The 20,512-nt window shown below is 32.3% G+C and overlaps 2 protein-coding genes and 1 long non-coding RNA gene across 4 annotated transcripts; 2 read left to right on the top strand and 1 right to left on the bottom strand.

The window, feature by feature from the left end:
* The first annotated feature begins 2,590 nt into the window (after positions 1–2,590).
* On the top strand, positions 2,591–5,293 carry LOC107886612 (serine/arginine-rich splicing factor RSZ21). Of its 2 annotated transcripts, none has more exons than XM_016810637.2 (6): positions 2,591–2,888; positions 3,082–3,183; positions 3,443–3,531; positions 3,996–4,221; positions 4,651–4,773; positions 4,877–5,293. In XM_016810637.2, the coding sequence occupies exons 2-6, from the start codon at positions 3,095–3,097 to the stop codon at positions 4,881–4,883; spliced, it is 534 nt and encodes a 177-aa protein (XP_016666126.1). In that variant the 5' UTR covers positions 2,591–2,888; positions 3,082–3,094; the 3' UTR covers positions 4,884–5,293. The 2 variants fall into 2 exon arrangements, with proteins under 2 accessions (XP_016666126.1, XP_016666127.1); XM_016810638.2 differs by having other exon boundaries at positions 2,593–2,888; positions 3,074–3,183.
* Positions 5,294–14,166: 8,873 nt separating this feature from the next.
* LOC107886614 (spermidine synthase 1) lies at positions 14,167–18,328 on the bottom strand. The gene is made up of 9 exons (XM_016810639.2): positions 17,924–18,328; positions 16,744–16,820; positions 16,530–16,652; positions 15,798–15,902; positions 15,497–15,569; positions 15,339–15,410; positions 15,045–15,240; positions 14,672–14,801; positions 14,167–14,536 (listed from the first exon to the last, which is right to left on the bottom strand). The coding sequence occupies exons 1-9, from the start codon at positions 18,126–18,128 to the stop codon at positions 14,474–14,476; spliced, it is 1,044 nt and encodes a 347-aa protein (XP_016666128.1). The 5' UTR covers positions 18,129–18,328; the 3' UTR covers positions 14,167–14,473.
* A 7-nt stretch (positions 18,329–18,335) lies between these two features.
* Positions 18,336–20,320, top strand: LOC107886615 (uncharacterized). Its single transcript, XR_001680806.2, has 2 exons — positions 18,336–18,986; positions 19,608–20,320. It is a non-coding gene; the product is annotated as an uncharacterized lncRNA (long non-coding RNA).
* Positions 20,321–20,512: the final 192 nt, after the last annotated feature.

Below are 20,512 nucleotides of genomic sequence, written 5' to 3'. Positions count from 1 at the left end.
CTTTTTCCCTGTCTCACAGAGCTCGAGGACTCAAAAGGATTGGAGGATAATTGGAGAGTCAACACACTATCAACTAAACAAGCTTTGGTATAAAGACTTTGTTTATTTTGTTAAATGGCATGTATAGTACTTTTGAGTATTTTATTATATGTGTCAGTTGATTTGCCAAGTAAAGGTATGTAGAAATATGTTTATCTCTTTGTATATGGCCATGAAAATTGGCTTAATTTAAGTAGGCTATGACCTACGATTTTATGCAAGCTTTTAATTACTAATGATGGGTTGCTATCAATTGGCAATGAGTCATATGAATGAGCCAATTTCGGATGGATTAATGTAACATGGGAACCCGTGATACTAAAGAGGAAATAACCATTTATGCATGAAACCAATGATATGAGGCTTCCATACAACTATTTTCATTAAGGTTATTTACAAGCGTAAAATTATGTTTTCTCTCAAACTTGGTAACTACTAAACACAAGTAGTAGAAAATGGTGACTAAAGGCTTGGAAAATAGCCTAATAAAGTCCACATGGTTGGACACACAGGTGTGTGTTTAGGCCGTGTATGACACACAGTTCCCTCCCATAGGTGTGTGCTATGGTCGTGTGTCCTCTGCACTTAAAATTTTAGCTCAAAGTTGTACACGGGTAGGCCACACGGGCGTGCATCATGGCCGTGTTAAAATGACAGTTTCGTCCACGGGCAAGCAGCACGGGCGTGTTCCCATGGCCGTGTTGATAAGTCAGTGTTGCCCACAGTTGAAGGGCATGGGCGTGTGAGTCCACACGGCCCAATCTACACGGGAGTGTGTCCCTTTATGTTAAGAAAAATTTTCTGAGAAGCCCAAGGTTAATCGAACGTGCCCGTATTTGTCCCGGATTACCTTTCAATATGTTGTAGGTCTCGAAGTCCTATACAAGAGACGTGATGTTCATGATTGAAAAGTTTTAAATTTAAATGAAATTTTGTGACCTGAATTAGTATACTGAAAGTGTAAAGTTCCGGTAATGTCTCGAGCCTTGTCCCGATGTTGGATACGGGTTAGGGGTGTTACGATTAATATATATTTAAACAATCATTTAAAAATAATATATTATAAAGTTTTATTAGTAAAACTTATGAACCCATCAATATTCAATAATATAAGTTAATAATTTGGTTAGACTTAAAACAAATAAATAATAATCATACCTCAAAAAAAAATGAAGCTCCTTACCAATTTAAATTGTGCTCTATAAATCCAAAATTCACGCTGGGAGGTCAAATTTTTTTTCGCCATCCAAAGCAACAGACTGCAGTGTCCATCTTGGTGTTGAGCCTCTTAGTGTATACTCAAACCTTCCATTCGGAGTAATATTCTTTTACGAACTATAATAAGAAGTAAAACAAGTTAATTAAAATAATCTCAAATTAATTTAATTTAATTGAAAACTAATCTAGATATAAAACACTAAATAGATGAAAACTTCATGCAAAGAGTTGCAAACAACAGTAGGCTAAAGACAACAAGTAATGGAGAATCAGGGAAGTAAGCACTCAATTTGAATAGCAACCGGCAGCAATAAATAGCCATTTGAAGAAGCAAATGAGGCAACGAAACAGAAAAGTAAGAGTAATTTTAGTGGTTAGAGGCTGAATTTTGGTATTATGGACGAGCTTAATGGTTCGCAAAGTTGCCGTTGGTTTAATCCATAATTAAGATAATTAAAAGAGAATCGTGCTAATAACGTGTTATAAAATAAAAGACGGAGAATAAAGAACAAAGAGAATGAGAGAGCAAAGAGAGAGCGTATTTTTATTAATCAATCGAGATATTTACAAAACTTTTCCAAAGTCTCTATTTATATGCATAAGAAGTATAAATGAAGTAGAAATCTATTTCTAATGACTATTAGAATTTAAAGTATATCAAAGCTTATCTTGATTTTGATAGACATCCACTTAATAAGATATTCATAACAATTTCTTCTTATTTCAAAATTTAAATGATTATTGTAAAATGGTGAGAAGGATAATATTTAGGGTTGAATAGTATTTTTGTTTTTTAATTAAACCATTAATACTTAGACTTATATAGTATTGAATTTATATAGGTAAAGTGCATCATGTTAAAAAATTCTTTTCAATATCAATATTGAGTAAATTGAGGTTTTTTAAAAAATAAAAAAATAGCTCTTTTAAGTTTCAAAAAGCGAGCAATTAAAGATAATTAATCATGATTTTCACATTTTTCATCAATTTATTCTATTTTTCATTGGTATAATAGTCATCAATGTTTACACATTTTATCAAAAAAATTTCTAATTCTAAAAAATTAAACAAATATAGCTCTCAACATTAGCACATTTTATAAAGTTGATCTTGATTTTATTTTATTTTATCCGGTGAGAGTAAATTTATTAAATTGTTAAAATCATGACCAAAATGATAAAATTTATAAATATTGAAGGTTAAATTTATTATTATACCAATTAAAACTAGGGTAAATTGGTGTAGGGATTAATTACTTAGACACTCGGCATTAGTCAAAACAAAACTCACCAAACTTGATATACGAAGTCTTGCTAGGTTTTTCTTTTATGACTTAGAATCCAAAACTTGATGTAAAGGAAGATAGGAATTCAATAAACTTGAGTTCTTTCCAACATAAAATTTGTACTTTTCCATTGGGGATTTGTTGAGAGGCCCAATACTATAGAAAGGCCAAGGCCTTGCACAATATTAATTAGCAAAGCGGAACCTTTTCATTTTCAGCTGAGATTTTTATAGTGTTGTTTATTCTTCGAGGGTTTTAGGATTGGCTACCTCAAACCAATTTGATCAATCGAATTTTCATCTCTCTCTTTCTTCTATCCTGCAAACCCTATAGAAATTTCCTCAAGGTAACCTAACCCCTACTCTCTATCATCTCCTCCGTCTATAATTTCGATTCCTTCGATAATTTTCTGCAAAACCCCTAATTTTTCTATGATGTCTCTATAACGAGCTTTGATGGCTATTCAAAATCATTAGATTTTCCGTTTTGTGATTTTATTCACTTTTCCTAATTAATTTATTATTGTTTAAGGTGTGCAGTGATTTTACGAGAATGTCTCGGGTCTATGTTGGGAATTTGGATCCTCGGGTCACTGAGAGGGATCTCGAAGACGAGTTTAGGATTTTCGGCGTTCTCCGCAGGTATTTTTATTTTTATTTTTTGTGAATGAAGGGGAAAAATTGTATTTTGATAGGGACCTGGGTTTTTTTTTTGGATTAAATTTATTTGCCACTCTGAAGATTGTCAGGTTTTGCTAGCTTTAATTGATTATTTAGTTTGTTCGTCAATATCATACAAGATAAAGTCTTGCTTTCTTCCATTTGAAACAAGCTTTAAAATAATTAAAAAAAATGCTGATTGTGCTATTGATTGATTTATGTTTTGATGAAATGAATCCAGTGTATGGGTAGCTCGAAGGCCTCCTGGTTATGCGTTTATTGAGTTTGATGATCGCAGGGATGCTATTGATGCAATTCGTGAACTGGATGGTGTGTATACTCTTTTTTCTAGTGTTTATTTCTTTCATTTGTTGTATTACTCTTACATGCTTGAATTATGGTGGTTCTCTACTCGAATACCCTTATATAAGTTGCCATATTCATTAGTTTTTGCTTGATTATTTATGTTGCCTTCACTTATTTGCTGCATATGCTTCTAATTTGGTGAGCGTTGAGCTTTTCATTTGAATGTTAGAGAGGTCTCCTAGCCGGTTTAAGTAGTTTAATGATTTTCTTTTATATTTCAAGAAGTTGCTATTGTTTCCTGGTTGTCTGCAGCCAGTTGCTTTAGTGGTTTGATGCAATCTGATTTTTTATTCCAAAAAAATAATTCTAAGTTTGCGCATTTGGCTCTTAGTTCTTTTGTTTCCTTAGATTCAAATAACATTTCTGATCTATGTTGCTTTATTGATCATTTCTAGAATTTTCTAACCATATCTTTTTTCTCACTTAAGGAAAAAATGGTTGGCGAGTGGAACTTTCTCATAATTCAAAAGGTGGTGGAGGCCGTGGTGGGCGCCGTGGTGGGGGTGAGGATTTAAAGTGTTATGAGTGTGGTGAACCTGGTCACTTTGCTCGCGAATGCCGCTCGCATTATGGATCACGAGGCCTGGGAAGTGGCCGGCGTCGAAGCCCCAGTCCTCGTCGCCGTAGGAGTCCAAGTTATGGGTATGGGCGCAGGTGGGTTTAAGGATTCCTTTTCTTTCTCTCTCGTTATTGGAGTGTGTAGAGGAGGCTAGCTCCTACTGTGATCTTTTTTGTAAAGGAGCCTATACAAAGTGATGGTACATTATATATCATGCCTTTTCCTATGCTATTCAAAAAACCCCATTCCCCCTTTTTGAAATTTAGTGGCTAGAATTGATATTTATGCAAAAACAATGTCTGACAATTTAGGACTGTGTTTACCTATATGTCCAACTGGTTTTTTATTATACTGACAAGAAGCATATATCTTTTTATTTGAATGGATTTGATGAAGGCTTTTTATTTTAATTAAACTTGATTTGGCTTCTACTGATTGGTCCTCTCAACAAGAATATGCAGACTACTCAGAAAAAATTACTTGCTATTTTATGTGGCACATAAATTCTTTTAATCTTGTGGCAGGAGCTATAGTCCACGTGGAGGAAGATCTCCTCGGCGCCGCAGCATAACACCTCGCGGTGGTCGGAGTTACAGCAGGTCGCCTCCATATCGTTATTCTCGTCGTGATTCACCTTATGCAAATGGGTAAAGTCGTGTGAACTTAATTACTTGAACAGTCAGGAATCTCATTTATGATACTTTCAGTGTTTATCCAGTCTGATATGCATTTGCTTAAATTCCTTTGCAGAGATTAAAGTGGGAACTGAAGCAAAATCTGAAATGACAGCACCTATGGCAAACAAATATTCAAATACTATAGTTTCAAATAGGTTCAGTGAGCAAAAAAGGATTTAGGTTACTTGTGTTCGTTTTGTGACGGTTAGGTTGTTAGAGCTTGTGGTTTTGCACGGCTTCCACTCTGCAAAGTGTTAGGGTTCCTTGGACCCCCTTCTGCGGTAGCTTGCTTACTGTCTTCAGCGTATGAAACTTGGAGGTCCTGTTTCTTACTTTATATGGTTATCTACTTATTATATTGTTAACTGTTATGTTTAAAATTTAGCTCAGTTACTTTGCTATTGTAAGCTTATTTATCTGAAGGATTTTAATGTTTTGTGTTGAGGTGTGAGATTTGGAAGTAAGGGCAGAGCATCCAATCCTTTGGCCATTTTAATGCATCTTAGTGCACCACTTGAATCAGTTGATCTACTTAGTCATCGCTCCCTGCATATTGTAGAAGCTTGAGTTACATGTTGAATTCGCATCGCATCGTATCGAATCGCTAGTAGTAACTATCGGATTTTGGTTGCCACCTTGTGTTGGTGCATGTATCTGCAACAAAGCTCTTCTAATTTCTTTTGCAGATGAAGCCAGATAGTTTTTTGGTTACACACCAGAAAACAAAAATAGAAGCATTGCCATCAAAGTTTTTTTATATTGTTTCTCTGACCTTGATTTTAACTATCTTTGTTTTTGATTTGATAAGAGGTTGGTTGGTTAGGGAATATGAATTTTTTTTTTTAAAATTTAAAAGATTTTTGAAATGAAGTTATTTAATATACTTCAATTCAAAAAATTCAATGTTTGTAATTGTGTAGGTAAATGTTTCTTAGAATTATTTTTTTTTTTCTATTGGCTTTAACAGTGTATAATTTTATTTAGACATTTTTCATTTTTTTAATATTTTCCCCCAAAATTACCTATTTTGAGATAATTTTTTGGAAATATTTTTGAAATATGAAACGACTATTCATGAGGTATTGATCTTTAGTCTGATGTGATATTTGAGAGGTTAGATAAAAATTAGCTTGAAAAATAAGTGAGGATAAGAGAATTAGGTATATTGAAAGTATTGTTTGGGCTGCTTCAGGTTCTTGCTCAATTTAGTTTAGCACATTTTTAGCATTTCAATATATTATTTTAACTTTGTATGTTATCTAATTCATCTCACATGAAAATATTATAATAATATATAGTAGTTGAATGTAAACATTAATAAGAACTTTAATCAAATAAAATAGATAAATATTATTAAAATTTATGTTCTTAAATTTTCTTTCAAGAATATAGGCATGCCTAAGCTGAATTGAGTTTGGTCAAGTAACATGATTTAACATGATTTGACCTAAATTTAATTGAGCTCAACTCATAAACACCTCAATGTTTAATTTATGCAAATTTGGTCAAGTAACATAATTTGACCTAAATTCAATTGAACTAAGCTCATAAACACTTCAATATTTAATTTATGCTCATAAAATGATTGCCCTTAATTCGATTTTGCTATTCAATTCTTGCATTTCACTAGTGACATGTTTTATGCATTTTTATTTAGACATTTTATCTTATTATCTTTTAATTTGGGATAAACGGCACCATTAGTTACTTAAAATAAGATTGTTTTTATTTTGTTATTTTTTTTTATTGTTTTCATTTTGTTATTTTTTTTGTCAAATTAGTCATTCTTTTAGAAAAATTTCTCAAAGTGTACACTCAACCGTTATCTTCATAACAAAAAGTTGATTAGACATATCATATCAACATTTCTTTTCACCTATTTTCCACATAAATTAAACAATTTTTCTTTTAAAATGACCCAAACTTATCTGTAGGATCGCCTTATTCGGCGTTGTGACCGGTTCTTCTCTGGCCAAATGCACAGTGCTGTCGTGCCCGTTGGTGGTGCGCTCTCCTCTCCACCATACAACTTATCGTTTTCGTTTTTATTTTCTTTCTAAAAGCTTAGGCATTTCCTTCCAAACAACCGCTGCCACTGGTACCGTAGGTGCCAATCATCGTATAAAATTTTCTCAGCCAGCTGATTTGACCATGTAATCATAAGGTTCTTTAATTTTTCTGGTCTTGGTAAACCAGACCCTAAAAGATATGCTTTTCAAATCATGCATACGCAAAACATATATATTAGGATTATGGGGTCAATTATATTTAATATATGCAAAAGATATATTTTTCATAAAAAATTTTGAAGTTATTAAATTTTGTATCTAAAATGCAGGTAATGAGTATATATTTGGTTTCAGTGATACTTTTTAGGTTGATTAAGTAATATGTATTTATTTTTTGTTTCTTAAGTTTGCATATGATATGTTTATAGTAGAATTTTGGAATATGCATACTTTTTATTTTTGTGATTTTTAGTTTAATGATTTTAATTTTTGGTAAAAGAATTTTAATAGCACATAATTTTATTTTTATGATATACATAAAAATTAATTAAAGATTAAAATTTTTAATTTTTGATGCGCCATTTAAATTATCTTATTTTAAGTTATTTAAAAAATTTTAGCGTAATAGATTTTCTTTTGACATTTTAAGCTATTAAAATTTTAAATTTGAATATTAATATAATTTAAAATAACTTAATTGAAACAATAAGTTATCAAAGTGACTTATGTGTGAGCTATTTTATTTTAAAACATAACAAGTTTTTTACATGTAACTTAAGTCATGTTAATATTGGTCGGCCCAAAGGAAGGTTAATATTTAACAAAATTATATGTGCATTTATGATAATAACCATGTGATAGTATTTGATTTTACGTGTGAGTAATAAATTGATCTAAATAAATATTAATTATTTGATATGGTTTTATTGTCAGTGTTAGATTACTACATCAAAAAATCACTTACAAGTTAATATTTTTATCCAAAGATGAAGTATAATGGAGTCTGATATCTTGATATATGATTTACCTTTATCCATAGGGTTAAATATAAAATTAACAACTGAACTTATTCATTTCACCTATATTGATAATTTTTTTTGTCCTAAAATAGTACTCAAATTTTTTTTCCGCCCACTAATTTGATGCTTGAAACTATGTGTTACTTTTTTTTGACGTGACAGCGCTGACCAATACTATTTGGCCTTCTTTTTGTTTTTATTTATTTATTTATTTTCCCTCTTATTTTTTCTTTTTTTTTTCTTTTTTCTCGGCGTGCCTCTTCATCTCCCATTTCTTGTCTTCAACTTTTTCCTGTCTTCTTCATCTTTCTTCTTCACTGCCTCTTCATCTCCTATTTCTGAGCTTCATGGCCACCACACCATTTTCTTTCACTTTCCTCCCATCCAAACACCGACCACTTCATTACCACTTTCAATGTCATGAGTACACGAACTTAGACACCTTTTATAATTTTGTTAAATATTAACCAGCACTGACCAATTCGCTGCAAACAGCAACTGATTCATACAAGTCCCTTCAACTGTATAAACATCTTTTCCTTTCAATCCTTTCCTAATTGCCTCGAACTTTTTATCGTTCAGCTCATTTTTCGGCGAAAACATGCCGATAAAAAATCCATCAGAACCTTTATAGACAACCCTTTCATTCTCTCTTCACTACCAACATAATTCAACCGATTATCAACACTGATTCTGTTATTCACACTGAAGATTTGAACCGTACCATTCCAATCACTATCCTTACCATTCAATGGGGCAATCAATTCGATTTTTTTTCTTTTATCATTAGACACTCCCCAACAACTTTCAAGATCTTTTGCTGCTTTCTTAATGCCTAATTCAAGAGGTGAAAATGCTTCTTTTATGAACCGAATCCAATTCAGATTCGATTCAAGCAGATCAATTTTCGACATCATTGTCTCTATAAACACACAAAAAAAAAACATAAAAATCAAGAGCCAAAATGACAGATTATGTACCAAAAAATATAATTGACAAACACCAAACCTTCAGCCAATTCAAAGGGTAAAGATAGCTTCTTTTACAACACAAAGGTAAAACAAAGCCTAGAGCATCCAAACCCAAATAATAATAAACAAAAATGGGGTTAAAGGGAAAACCCAAGTTTCGAAAATTCAACGGTATAAACAAAAATGGGGGCTAAAGGGAAAATCCAAGTTGAAGAAGACAAGAAATGGGAGATGAAGAGGCAAGCCCAGAAAAAGAAAAAGAAAAATAAGAAAAGAAGAATGAAAAATGAAAAAAACAAGAGGGAAAATAAAAATAACAAAACAAAAAGAAGGCCAAATAGGATGCCATGTGGCTACACGTGATTGGTCAATATTACCACATCAACAAAAAAGTAACTATGTTAGTCTCAGGTACCAAATTAGTAGACGGAAGAAAAATTCGAGTACCAATCTGAGAGAAGTGAACAAGTTCGAATACTAATTTTATATTTAACTCTTATTCAAATTATTTTAATTCAGAATTGAAATTTTATGTGAGCTTGTTTTCATTGATTTAGCTAGTACAATATTTTCCAACAGCATTGCATACTTTGAAACATTCATGGACACCATGTGCCACGATTAAGGAACTAATAGTCAACACTGAAAAAATGTTTACAAACAATGAAAAGGTTGAAATTAATATCTTCTTAACAAATTTAATTTCAACGAGGTATATAAAGAAAAATAAAAAAGAAAAGTTACATATACCACGTTACAAAAGAAACCATGAAATGAATTAACTAAGGATGATTGTTTCTTTTGTGGTGTAACAAGTATACTTCTTATTTTTGCTTGTTCTTAGGTTAATTTGATTTCAGTACCTAGATACACTTGGTGGATAGATTTTAGTGCAATAACTCACATTAGTGTGTTTATGCAAGGTTGTCAGAACTACCAAAAGCCTAATAATGGTGAAAGATACATCTATGTAGGCTACAGTAATTCCATAGAACTTGAAGCAATAAGGACTTTAGATTATTATTGTTAAAAACTAAATTTTCTTTGGATTTGAATGAGACTTTTTTTGTACCGTCTTTTTGGCAGAACTTGATTTCCATTTCAACATTGAACAAAGTTGATTATTCTTGTTCATTTGGAAATGGAAAATTTACTCTTTTTCATAATCCAAAATTAGTTGGTAGTTCTCTAATAGGTTATGATAATATATATTTATTTGATACTATTGCTTAATTTAATGAATCCTTACATACTACCATAATAGGTAAGAGATATAAATTTACCACCAAGAATTCAACTTCGTTGTGATACAAAAGATTAGGTTATATCTTCAAAAAGAGAATTGAGAGATTTGAGTCCGATGATATTCCTAATTCCTTTGGTTTTTAGGATACCCTAAAAGATTTAATGATTACAAATTTTATGATACCACTACTAAGGCTATTTTTAAGATGGGTGATGTCAATTCTTTGTGGATGTTAAGTTTGGGAAGGGGCCGGAGAAAGAACTAATGCCATTGTCTTTGAAGAAGAATATGTTGATATTCCTCAACACATTCTTTTAATTGTTATTGATAAACACTAGGAACAATTTATTATGTTTGATAATGTTTAAATAACAGCTTTGGATCTAGACAATGTCGTAGAATCTCATAATCAAGTAGCAAATTTTACAATCTCAAGAACTAATACTATTAAGAAGGTCCACTAAAGAAAGAATTATAATGATTTTAGTGGCATATTTTGACCTTGAACTACATTAAATGGATGTCAAGACTATGTTTTCAATGGTAACATTGATGAGACAATTTATATGGTGCAACCAGAAAACTGTGTTCAGTGATACAAAGTCAATGGTTTGCAAATTAAAGAAATCCATTTATGGGCTTAAACAGACATCCAAAGTCAATGATTGTATATAGTACAAGATCAACAGGAGTAAGAATAGTTTCAATCAATGCCCCAATAATGATTTTGAAATTACGAAAATGCATAAAATTTCCTACATTTCAGAAGTGGGAAATCTAATGTATGTTCAAGTTTGTCCGCGTTTGAGTATTGCGTAAATTATTGGGATGTTGTGCAAATATTTGAGCAATTCGGGTATGGATCATTGGAAAACAACTAAATGATTCATACATTATCTTTAGAAAACAAAAATATTACATGCTCACATACTAAAGGTTTGATAAGTTAAAGATCGTCATGTATACAGACTCTAATTTTTATGGAATATAGATACAAAATTTTGTCACTAAGATATGATAACAAATTGCAACCCTTTAGTCGAACAATAACAAGAACACATTAAAGAGACACAGTTTTTAAATTCTTAATTGTTAAATAAATAGTTTAGAGTACTTAAGTGCCTATAAAACATATTGGGGCAAACTCCATTATTGTGGATCCGCTTACTAAGGGACTATACCCATGGTTTTGATGGGCACATTGCTTATATGGGTGTAACGTCGTTTCAGGATAGTTGATTTTAGTGGGAGTTTTGTAGTTTTAAATGCTTTTATGTTACAAAAGCATTTTCAGTTATTTCAATTTACGAATACTAAGATTATTTTCTCCAAAAATAAGGTTTATTTGATTTAATCACACTCTAATTTTGGTAAAGTTTGATCCCACTAAGGTTAAGGAGGGCCAATTAGAAATAGACATATTTAGATTACATTGCATATAATTTCCATACTATATATCCATACTTGATCTATGTCATTTTGTTGTGTTAATATATGTGATTAGGGATGGATTTAGTTACTATATATGTAACCAAAGTTGCCTTAGTTCTATGTTAACATAATTAATGGACGAGATTGTTCGGAATACCTTTTTGATATGATAGAAGAGTATTGAACTCATGAGGTTATATAATGACACATAATTATGAGATAATTAATATATATATATGGTTCAAGTGGGAGATTGTTAGATAATATGAACATCACATACATATAATAAGAATAATTACATGATATTATTTACTACCATAAAAGGTTAGTCCAGATTCAAAGTGATCTAATTTGGTTAAGATTTATTGGGCTTCAATTATTAAATAAAGTACGAGTCAAATATGTGTAGATAACATAGTAGCTAATTTCTAATTGATGATGGTCTAATAAAAAAATAAGGTTAATGTGCAAAAGTTATATATTAGGGTTATAATCTCAAAATTATAAATACGTAACTTGTCTAACATTCCATCTTCAAAAAAAGAGGGAGCCATCGACTCTAAAATACTTGTGTGTTAATTTAAAAGATCAAAATCACAAGAATTGAAGATTTGAAGATATCAATAGATTCAAGTATGCTTTTACATCTAGTTTTGTTTTTATTTATTTATTTTTGATGATTTGACATGACAAATCTCGATTTATTATATTTTGAATGAGAATTTTATAATTCTTTAACACTATCTACTCTTCGCAAAATTAAATTAATTTTTTAATTCAACAAATGTATATATATATTGGTGTAATAGTTCTCTTTCTTTAAAAATGAACTTAAGCTTGAATTAAAATATATAACTCGTGGAATGAACTAAAATATAAAACAAAATTGAAAATATGCCTCATTATATTTATATAAATAAAATAAAATAATCGTAATTTAAATATTATAAATTGATCAAAATTTATATAAAGCGAATTATTAAGATAATGAAAGATTATATGAATGTGTAATATTTTACAGAAGAAAAAAATAACACAAACACTTCGTTTTTAAAATGGACCAATTATAACAAATTATGTAATATATGTTATGAATTTAAACACAATAAAAACGAGTAAATTAAATTTTAAATTGAATTATTATGAATGAGTAATAATAAAAAATAATATAAGCATGAAATACATAAACAAATCTAAAATCCAGGGAGCAAAACCAAACACAGTCAATTTCATTGAGACAATAAATTAACCCAATTAAAAGCCTAAAATTAAAAGAAGAGTTGTTTTAGAGTATAGATTTTGGGTTTTCAATTTAGCAATATCATTTTGGATTATAGCTTGCATCATGCGTATTGCTAATTTGAGTCACAAAGTAAAATACAAGGGATGACGAATTAGTGGAGATTACTAATTACCCAAACTTAGCGTGAACGTAATGTATACTTAGGTTAGTAGGTGATTAATAATAATGATGGTTAATGATTTAGTTAAATACTTATAAGATAGATTTTTATTAAAAAAATACTTATAATATATAAATCAACTTAATCACAACTTGGTACCATCCAAGGTATTATTTGTATTTGTATTTTTTAAGTGTTATTAAATATATTAGATTTTGGTTCCTAGATATTCCAACTTTGTGATTGAGGAAGTTACTATTTTTCAATGATCCGTTTTTATAACTTGTGCTGTTGGATAGCATTTCAGCTTTGTTGTTGTTTTTATTCGTACTAAGCCACCGTCACGAATGACTATAACAAAAACAACCTATGTATACTCATTATTCAGATTCAAAGACATGACAATGATGATGATACGTCAAGCAAGGTTAAATGGTCCCTTCATTTCATCAAATATAGTTCATCTCTTGTCCTCTAACACTTAGCCCGGTAGGGTTTGTAATAAACTGTTGTTTTATGGTAAACAGCACTAGAAATTATAACTCGTTCATGGTGTTGGTTTATGTTTGAAGGATAAGATCTGGAGATGGACCCGGATGCTCTTAGATTCTTGCAAAAGAAGATAACCTTGTTCTTTGAGATGCTCTTTTATGCTTAAATGAGTAAAGGAACTTTTAAATGGAAAAAAATTAAGGAAATAAAATTCTCGAACGCGAAGAGAGGAGGGACATGACCCCCACGAGGGAATTAATACCTATGGCCCTTATTTTTGGTCCCTAAGCCTGTTCTTTTATTAGCTGGTCTGTAAAGTGATTTCCATTGTACTAACTACCAAGTTAGGCTAATAGTGCTTGATAGGGAAGACTTGGACCTTTGCCTAACAACATGGTCTCTCCCGCTGACGATATATTCCAGGTGTGTGTGTAAGAAGAGGTGTTTGGAGTTGTCAAGTTATAGTTGGACCATGTAAAGCACTACGAATAAACAGCAAAAAACAAAATGACATTGACAACCATAAAGTTTAGGGTGCGATAAGAGGGTCCAAACTTCTGTTAAGTACTACTAAAATGCAAATGAGATGAGCTGACGCTAATATGTTCTGATGGATGGATCAGCAGAGTTATTGGCATATATACTGGAGATCCTAAGTACGTTTTTCGGCCGGATGGGGGCTCTTATTTTCTTAAGACATGAAAATACACAACCTTCAAAGCTAACTTGATCCTAATATACTACGTACTTCCAAAAACACAAACACAAAGTGAAAGTCAAACAAAAGCTGAATGATCCTAAACATCCATGACAATATATTGCAAAAATGATATAATAACACAAACATGTGAATCTGATAAACGATGGCAAGAAACAGCCATTTATGTCTCAGCTAAATGACAATATTATCCCTTGTGGACATATATCCTTCTACAACCATTACCTCAAATTCTCTTCCTAAGCGAGACAAAAAAGAAAGTGCATTATCTAAATTTCCAAATCCAAGGTTCGTTGCTACACTGGGCCATCAAAGCAAAGGATGATAACTAATGCTCACCAATAACTAGAATTTTGTTCTAAAGCTTCAAAATTTCCACCCTTAAGGTTTTGATTCAATCACCTTCTTTGCAAAGGATGGTAAACAGAAAGCAGCCGAATGAATCTGCAATCATAAACAAGCAAATGTACCAAGTTTTCAAAATAAGATTTTAAGACTTCTGGAAAAGCGTTAAATATGTGACTCAGCATTATTATTTTCACACGATTATAAAGGATTTAGAGTGGAACAAAGTTTCACCTCAGAGTTGTAAAACTTAAGGGGTCGTTTTGATTTGCAGCAGCTCTCATCTTTGTCTATAGGATTCACCGGATGCTTGAAGTCAACAAGAGGCCCCTCAGTTGAGCAAAGCATGAAACCAATCATGCCACTGTAAATTAATAAATAAAGTCAATGATACGCAGCTTTTGGCAACATGTATAATAGTAAACCAAAGTCATGCAAACACAATGGAATGCACCACATGATGATGCGGTAGCAAAGGAAAACCTCCATTGTTTTAGAAGGTATTAACAACATAAATCAACACAGAAAATATAGGGGGTGGGGTAAAACAATTAAATAAGAAAGCAGCAGTTTGTCACAAGGTGAAGGAAAGGTTATTAGTATATGCCTTGGGTATGTAGGAACTGTAGTCCAAGCATAGTTAACAGAGCCTTTGAAGATTTGACGGCAATTTGCTACAATATCCTCAATGATGTGCATATGTAGCCAGATACTTTCTGCCTGAGTGCAGACGACTCCTCCAGGACGAAGAGCCTTTGCCACAGACTCAAAAAAGGGCTTCTCAAAGAGTTCTTGAGCAGGACCTGAGATGTCAAACAACGACCCAATTCTCAAATATGAAAGATTACAAACCATTAATAACAAAGAAAAACAATACCAAATTTCCACCAAAAAGCATTACCTATAGGATCAGAAGAATCCACTATAATTGCATCATAAGTACCTTCTGGAACAGCCTTCAAAAATGCTACTCCTGAAACACAAAAGGACATTAATGATTGATATCATGCAATAGAGTATAAAAACACACCCCAAAAAAAAAAAACAAGTTCACCATACCATCACCAATATGAAGTTTCACACGGGGATCATCATAACCAACAGCTACATCAGGAAAATATTGTTTAGAAACCTGGCACAAAAAAGTGCAAAACGTTACTACGACAAGGTTCCACCAAGGGATGGTTGGACGATCCTAGCCAGTTGGCCTGCTGAAGTTGTAGACTTACAATTTTGCAGAGCCATTTCCTATGCTTTAATACATTTAATCTAAAAGTAACTCTACCCACTTTCCATCAATCAATTGCAACTAATTGTGAATCATAAAGAAAGTGTTGAAAGCAAGAAAGAGATTACTAACATCAACGACCATCTTGTCAATTTCACAGATGTCAATCTGCTCAACAGAAGAATGACGAGAAACTTCCCGGAGAACTCCACCATCACCACCACCAATGACCAAAACCTGGTAAAAGAAACAGGTAAGTGGGAATCGAAGTGGGAACCGAAGAAGACAACGGGTGCCTGTCAAGTCATTTGATCTTTTTGGTAAAATACCATTAAAAGAAAGCTCCCAAGAGAAGCCACATTAAATGGAAACAGATTATAACTAAAGCATGTTCAACTTCCACCCAAAACTATTGAACACAAATAGTTCATTGCTGTTAAATATCAGCAGTTTGTATTCTTTAGATTTTATTGGTTTTCATTTCTAAATGAGGGAGTTTCCTTCAGGAAAAAGAGAAAAGAACATGTAAAACTTCTGTTGGTTTAACAGCAGATATGAAAAGACCACATTCACCAAAAACTAATAAAATTAAAAATAATCCAAATATGGAGTCAAAACAATAAACAAAATCATTTCCAGTGGATCTCAGTAATATTATATGGCTCCTTCACCATACTTAGCGAAAATTAAGCATTTTCTTCAGTCATTCTCTTGCAGCTAAATGTAAAAAATGAGGACTACCTTAATATCCATCCAAGCCTTAGTGAATCTAAAACAAGGTCCACTTCAAATGTTTACTGAGAAATGCAAATCGGGTAGAAAACAGCTCTTGATATAATCAGTAATATAGTAGCTGAAATATACCTTCTTAGGATTTGGAATGGAGCAAAGTGGAAGATGAGTGATCATTTCTTGATATGCACATTCATCTCTCTCTGTGAGCTGAATCACACCATCCAAAACAAGAACCTTCCCATATGTTGATGACTGCAAGAGTGCCGTGCTTCAAAAATTAAAAATTTAAAAGAAACTAAACAAGGAGAAAAAAGAAGCAAGATAAAATGGGACCATGAAATACCTGAAAGACCATAACATTCTGGTAATCAGACTTCCCTTGAAACAAGACCTTTTCAACCTTTAAGGAATGCGCCTCTCCTGCATATTTCATATAAAACAGAGCCACTAAAGATGTTTTTCTTCTCAGATACTAAATAAAAAGAAAGTATCATTTCAGTGAATTATTATGCTACTTCCTCCCTTACATCTTTCTTAATTTCAAGTAACCTACAAAGCCTACTGCATGGAAACCCCCGTGCACACTAAAAAGACCCTAACTTGCAAAAGTAACACCAGCCTCATACTCCACAACTTTCACAGTAACTACTATGAAAGAACCCATAAATCCAAGAATCAAAATTGGAAGCAATGGATTAACACATTGAATTATGAATGAATATAGATCAGACGTCGCTATTAAACTAATAGTACACACTCCCAAATAAGAAAAATACACACAAGTGACAACATGCAAGCAGTATGCACTTCGAGATGTCAATCATATAAACAAGCAAATGTGCACAAAGAAGCGTAAACGCTTAACATTCAATGAAAATGTAGTTAACTAGAAGTTAGACATATAAAAATAAAGCTTTTTTTTTCCTTTTCCTTTTTCACTATAAAGAATCACAAACAGACCCACTACACAAGCAGAAATGACAACCAAGTTACATGAGATGTCCAAAATAAAAACATCCTCAATATGGGAGATGGGACCATTTGAGAACCCCTTTTTTCCCTAAAGAAGAGCCAAAAACAGAAAATATCAGATAAGAACGCACATCAGAAGTGACGAATAAAAGGGGGAACGAAGTTGAAAAGAACCCAACCCATGAATTCAATCAAAATAAGTAACGCCCTTAGATGGAACCAATATCTTACACAATCAAAATAAGCACAATAAAATAAAATAAAATAAAATAATTTTTTTTTCATTCAAATCAGTTGAAAGCCAAATAAAAAGCACAGAAACTTGTTCACCCATAATCTAAAACAAATCTATAACCATAAAAAATATAAATAGATTAAAACATGCATCGAAAATCATAAAGGAAAAAAACCCAGATTTAAGAAAAAAGCCCTCTTTGGAATCGAAGCAGAGAAAGAAAAAAAAACAACACTTTACATTCTTTTCTCCAAAAGGAAACGTAAAGAAAAGATTAGGAGAAATAATGGGGAATTAGGAGAGTTGAAAAACGAACCAGGCCACATTGGGCTAATCTCAGAGAACCATCCAGGAATAACAGAGGAAATCCCATCAGCTTCCTTGGAAGTATTATTGGTATCAGCTTCCATTTCCATGGCAACAGCAGCAGCAGCAGAAGAGACCCCGTTTTCTTCGTCTTCCCTGGGCCTTTTAACGGGCAAATCAGCACAACTTACAGGGGCACCGCTCTCTTCTGCCATTGAGACACCTATTTGTTTCTGTTTTAGAAATACAAAAAAAATTGGGAAAAAAGACCTAAAAAGAATCGGAAAATAGAAAATCTCGGGTTGGCTGGATACAGGTCACTGAAAGATAAAAAGAGGCCACACTAGCTTGGTCTTTGGTCTTGCTTTATAGTAGCATCCAGACGCCTGTTGCTGTAAGGGCTGGGCTGTTTAGGCCTTCGCCAAATAATATATTAGTATAATATAAATTAAAAAGCAGAAAAAAAAAGAATATTTGAGGAAGAAAAATCAAAATTTCAATTTATATCGTCATATATGGATTACGAAGAATCTGCTTGCAAACGACGCGTCTTTTGTGTGTGGACTGAGATTGTGACTTGTGAAGTTGTGATTTTCTTCCTCCTTTTTACTTAATTAATAATTAGGGTCGGTTTGATAGGGGGAAAATATTTTTCGGAATTAATTTTCCCCATTTTTCAGTGTTTGATTGGAGGAAAATATTTTCCTCACGTAAAATCAATTACAAACACGGGAAAAAGAAGCTTTTAATTTTGGAAAATGTCTTACCGATTTGGAATTAGTAAGACATTTTCCGATTTTTCCAGCGTTCTCCCTTCTCTACACTCTTGTTCTCCCTTCTCCTCTCTACACCGATCTGGTTTCGTTCTCCCGTTCGTTCTCCCTTCTCCCTTTCGTTCTCCCTTGATTTGGTTTCGGGCTCCTTTTCCCCCTTGATTTCTTCTTCTTTTTATAAATTGATTTGGGGATTTTCTGCTTGTTTTTGTCTGAGATCTTGCTTGGGTTTTCTGCTAGTTTGGTTGTACTGTTTGGCTTGTCTTGGGCAGACTTTCTTCACAGACTTGCTTTAGAAAGGTATATTTTCTTCTCCATAGTTTTGTGAATCGGTTTCTTGTCCATAGTTAGAAAGATTTTGGCCCCTGTTTATGTTAAATGTCACCTCTGCTCTCACTGATCTGTGCGTGCTTTTTGTTTGATTTTAAGTGTATTTTTAGCAGATCGAAGCTTGTTTCGCTGTTTTTTATCAAAGTGTTTTTTTTCTTTTAATTTTCGGTTTTTGATCGAAATTCTGTGTTTTTCTGTTTGTTTGTCACTATCTCGTTTACTAACTGTTCATGCAATTCTTAAAGAGTATTATATCATAATGGATTCTTTTTAAGTCTCTGTTTGGTTGATAGGAAAATTCTAGAATTATATGAAAAAAGAAATGCAAATTTAAGTTTCGTTCAGAAAATGATTTCTACTTCGATTTTGTTTTATTATTCTGTTTTGCACGTTCTATTTCGTGCAATGCTTCATCGTATCCATATTATGTTACTCGTACTCAGATTTGTATATATGTATATGCATCTAATAATAATATGTTCAAAGAATTACAACATTTGATGTTGAAGAACAAGGAATTAGCTTCTTCATTTTCTTTTTTTTTTTTGGTTTAAGTGATTCTGTTTTAAGTATATGTTTTACCTTCTGCAGCCATTTCATATCTTTCAAGCCTTCCTTCCCAAAGCAGGCCAAGTCTTTGACTGGTTGTGAAAAGTGAAAGAAAAGCTGGTAAATGATTCTTGTTATGCTTTAAGTCTAGCATTACGTAAGCAGGGTTTGTGGTTCATGTTTTTAAGTATCTGCTTTACCTTTGTTCTCCAGAGTAGTTGAATATTTGTTTCACAGCTACATATATAGGAATTTGTGGTTCATGTTTTTAAGTATCTGTCTTACCTTCTGCTGCCATTTCATATCTTTCAAGCCTTCCCTCCCAAAGCAGGCCAAGGTGAGGATCTTTGACTGGTTGTGAGAAGTGAAAGAAAAGCTGGTAAATGAAACTTGCATTTGTGCCGTAGAGCCTCATTTGGAGGCATAGCTTTTAACACGCTCTTATATAGAAAATAGTCATAATTGAGCATAATGCAATTTCAGTTCAATATTTCATTTCATTTATCAAGGTTTTAGTTTCGTATATGGCGGTGCTGCATTGTTGATATTATCCCAATTAAGAGATATTATTCCAATGATGCTAAAAGAGAATGGGGTAGAGCTAACAAGAACAAATTCATAGCATGTGGATGGTTTTAAATAGTTGTGCAAACGTTTTGAGTGTAAAACTGCTTCATGATATGGTTGTGGAAAGATTGTGGGTTAAGCAAATGGCACAGTTTTTGTTTTAATGTAGTAGGTTGTACATTGGTTTTGGTTGCATTTCTTGGTGGATGCCGTTTGAATAATAAATTAGAATAACTAAATTTTTTCTTACACCGATTTTAATTTTGATTCGTATAGTATACACTGACTAAAAAATTTCACACCGACTAATGCACGAACAATACTAAAAAATTATTTTTTACCAACTTTATGGATAATAATTTAATTATGGATAATAATTT

This window comes from Gossypium hirsutum, chromosome A03 (genome assembly GCF_007990345.1).
Source record: "Gossypium hirsutum isolate 1008001.06 chromosome A03, Gossypium_hirsutum_v2.1, whole genome shotgun sequence".
NCBI classification, from domain to species: domain Eukaryota; kingdom Viridiplantae; phylum Streptophyta; class Magnoliopsida; order Malvales; family Malvaceae; genus Gossypium; species Gossypium hirsutum.
Note: the sequence above shows the minus strand (reverse complement) of the source record. Positions and strands in the feature narration are given on the sequence as shown.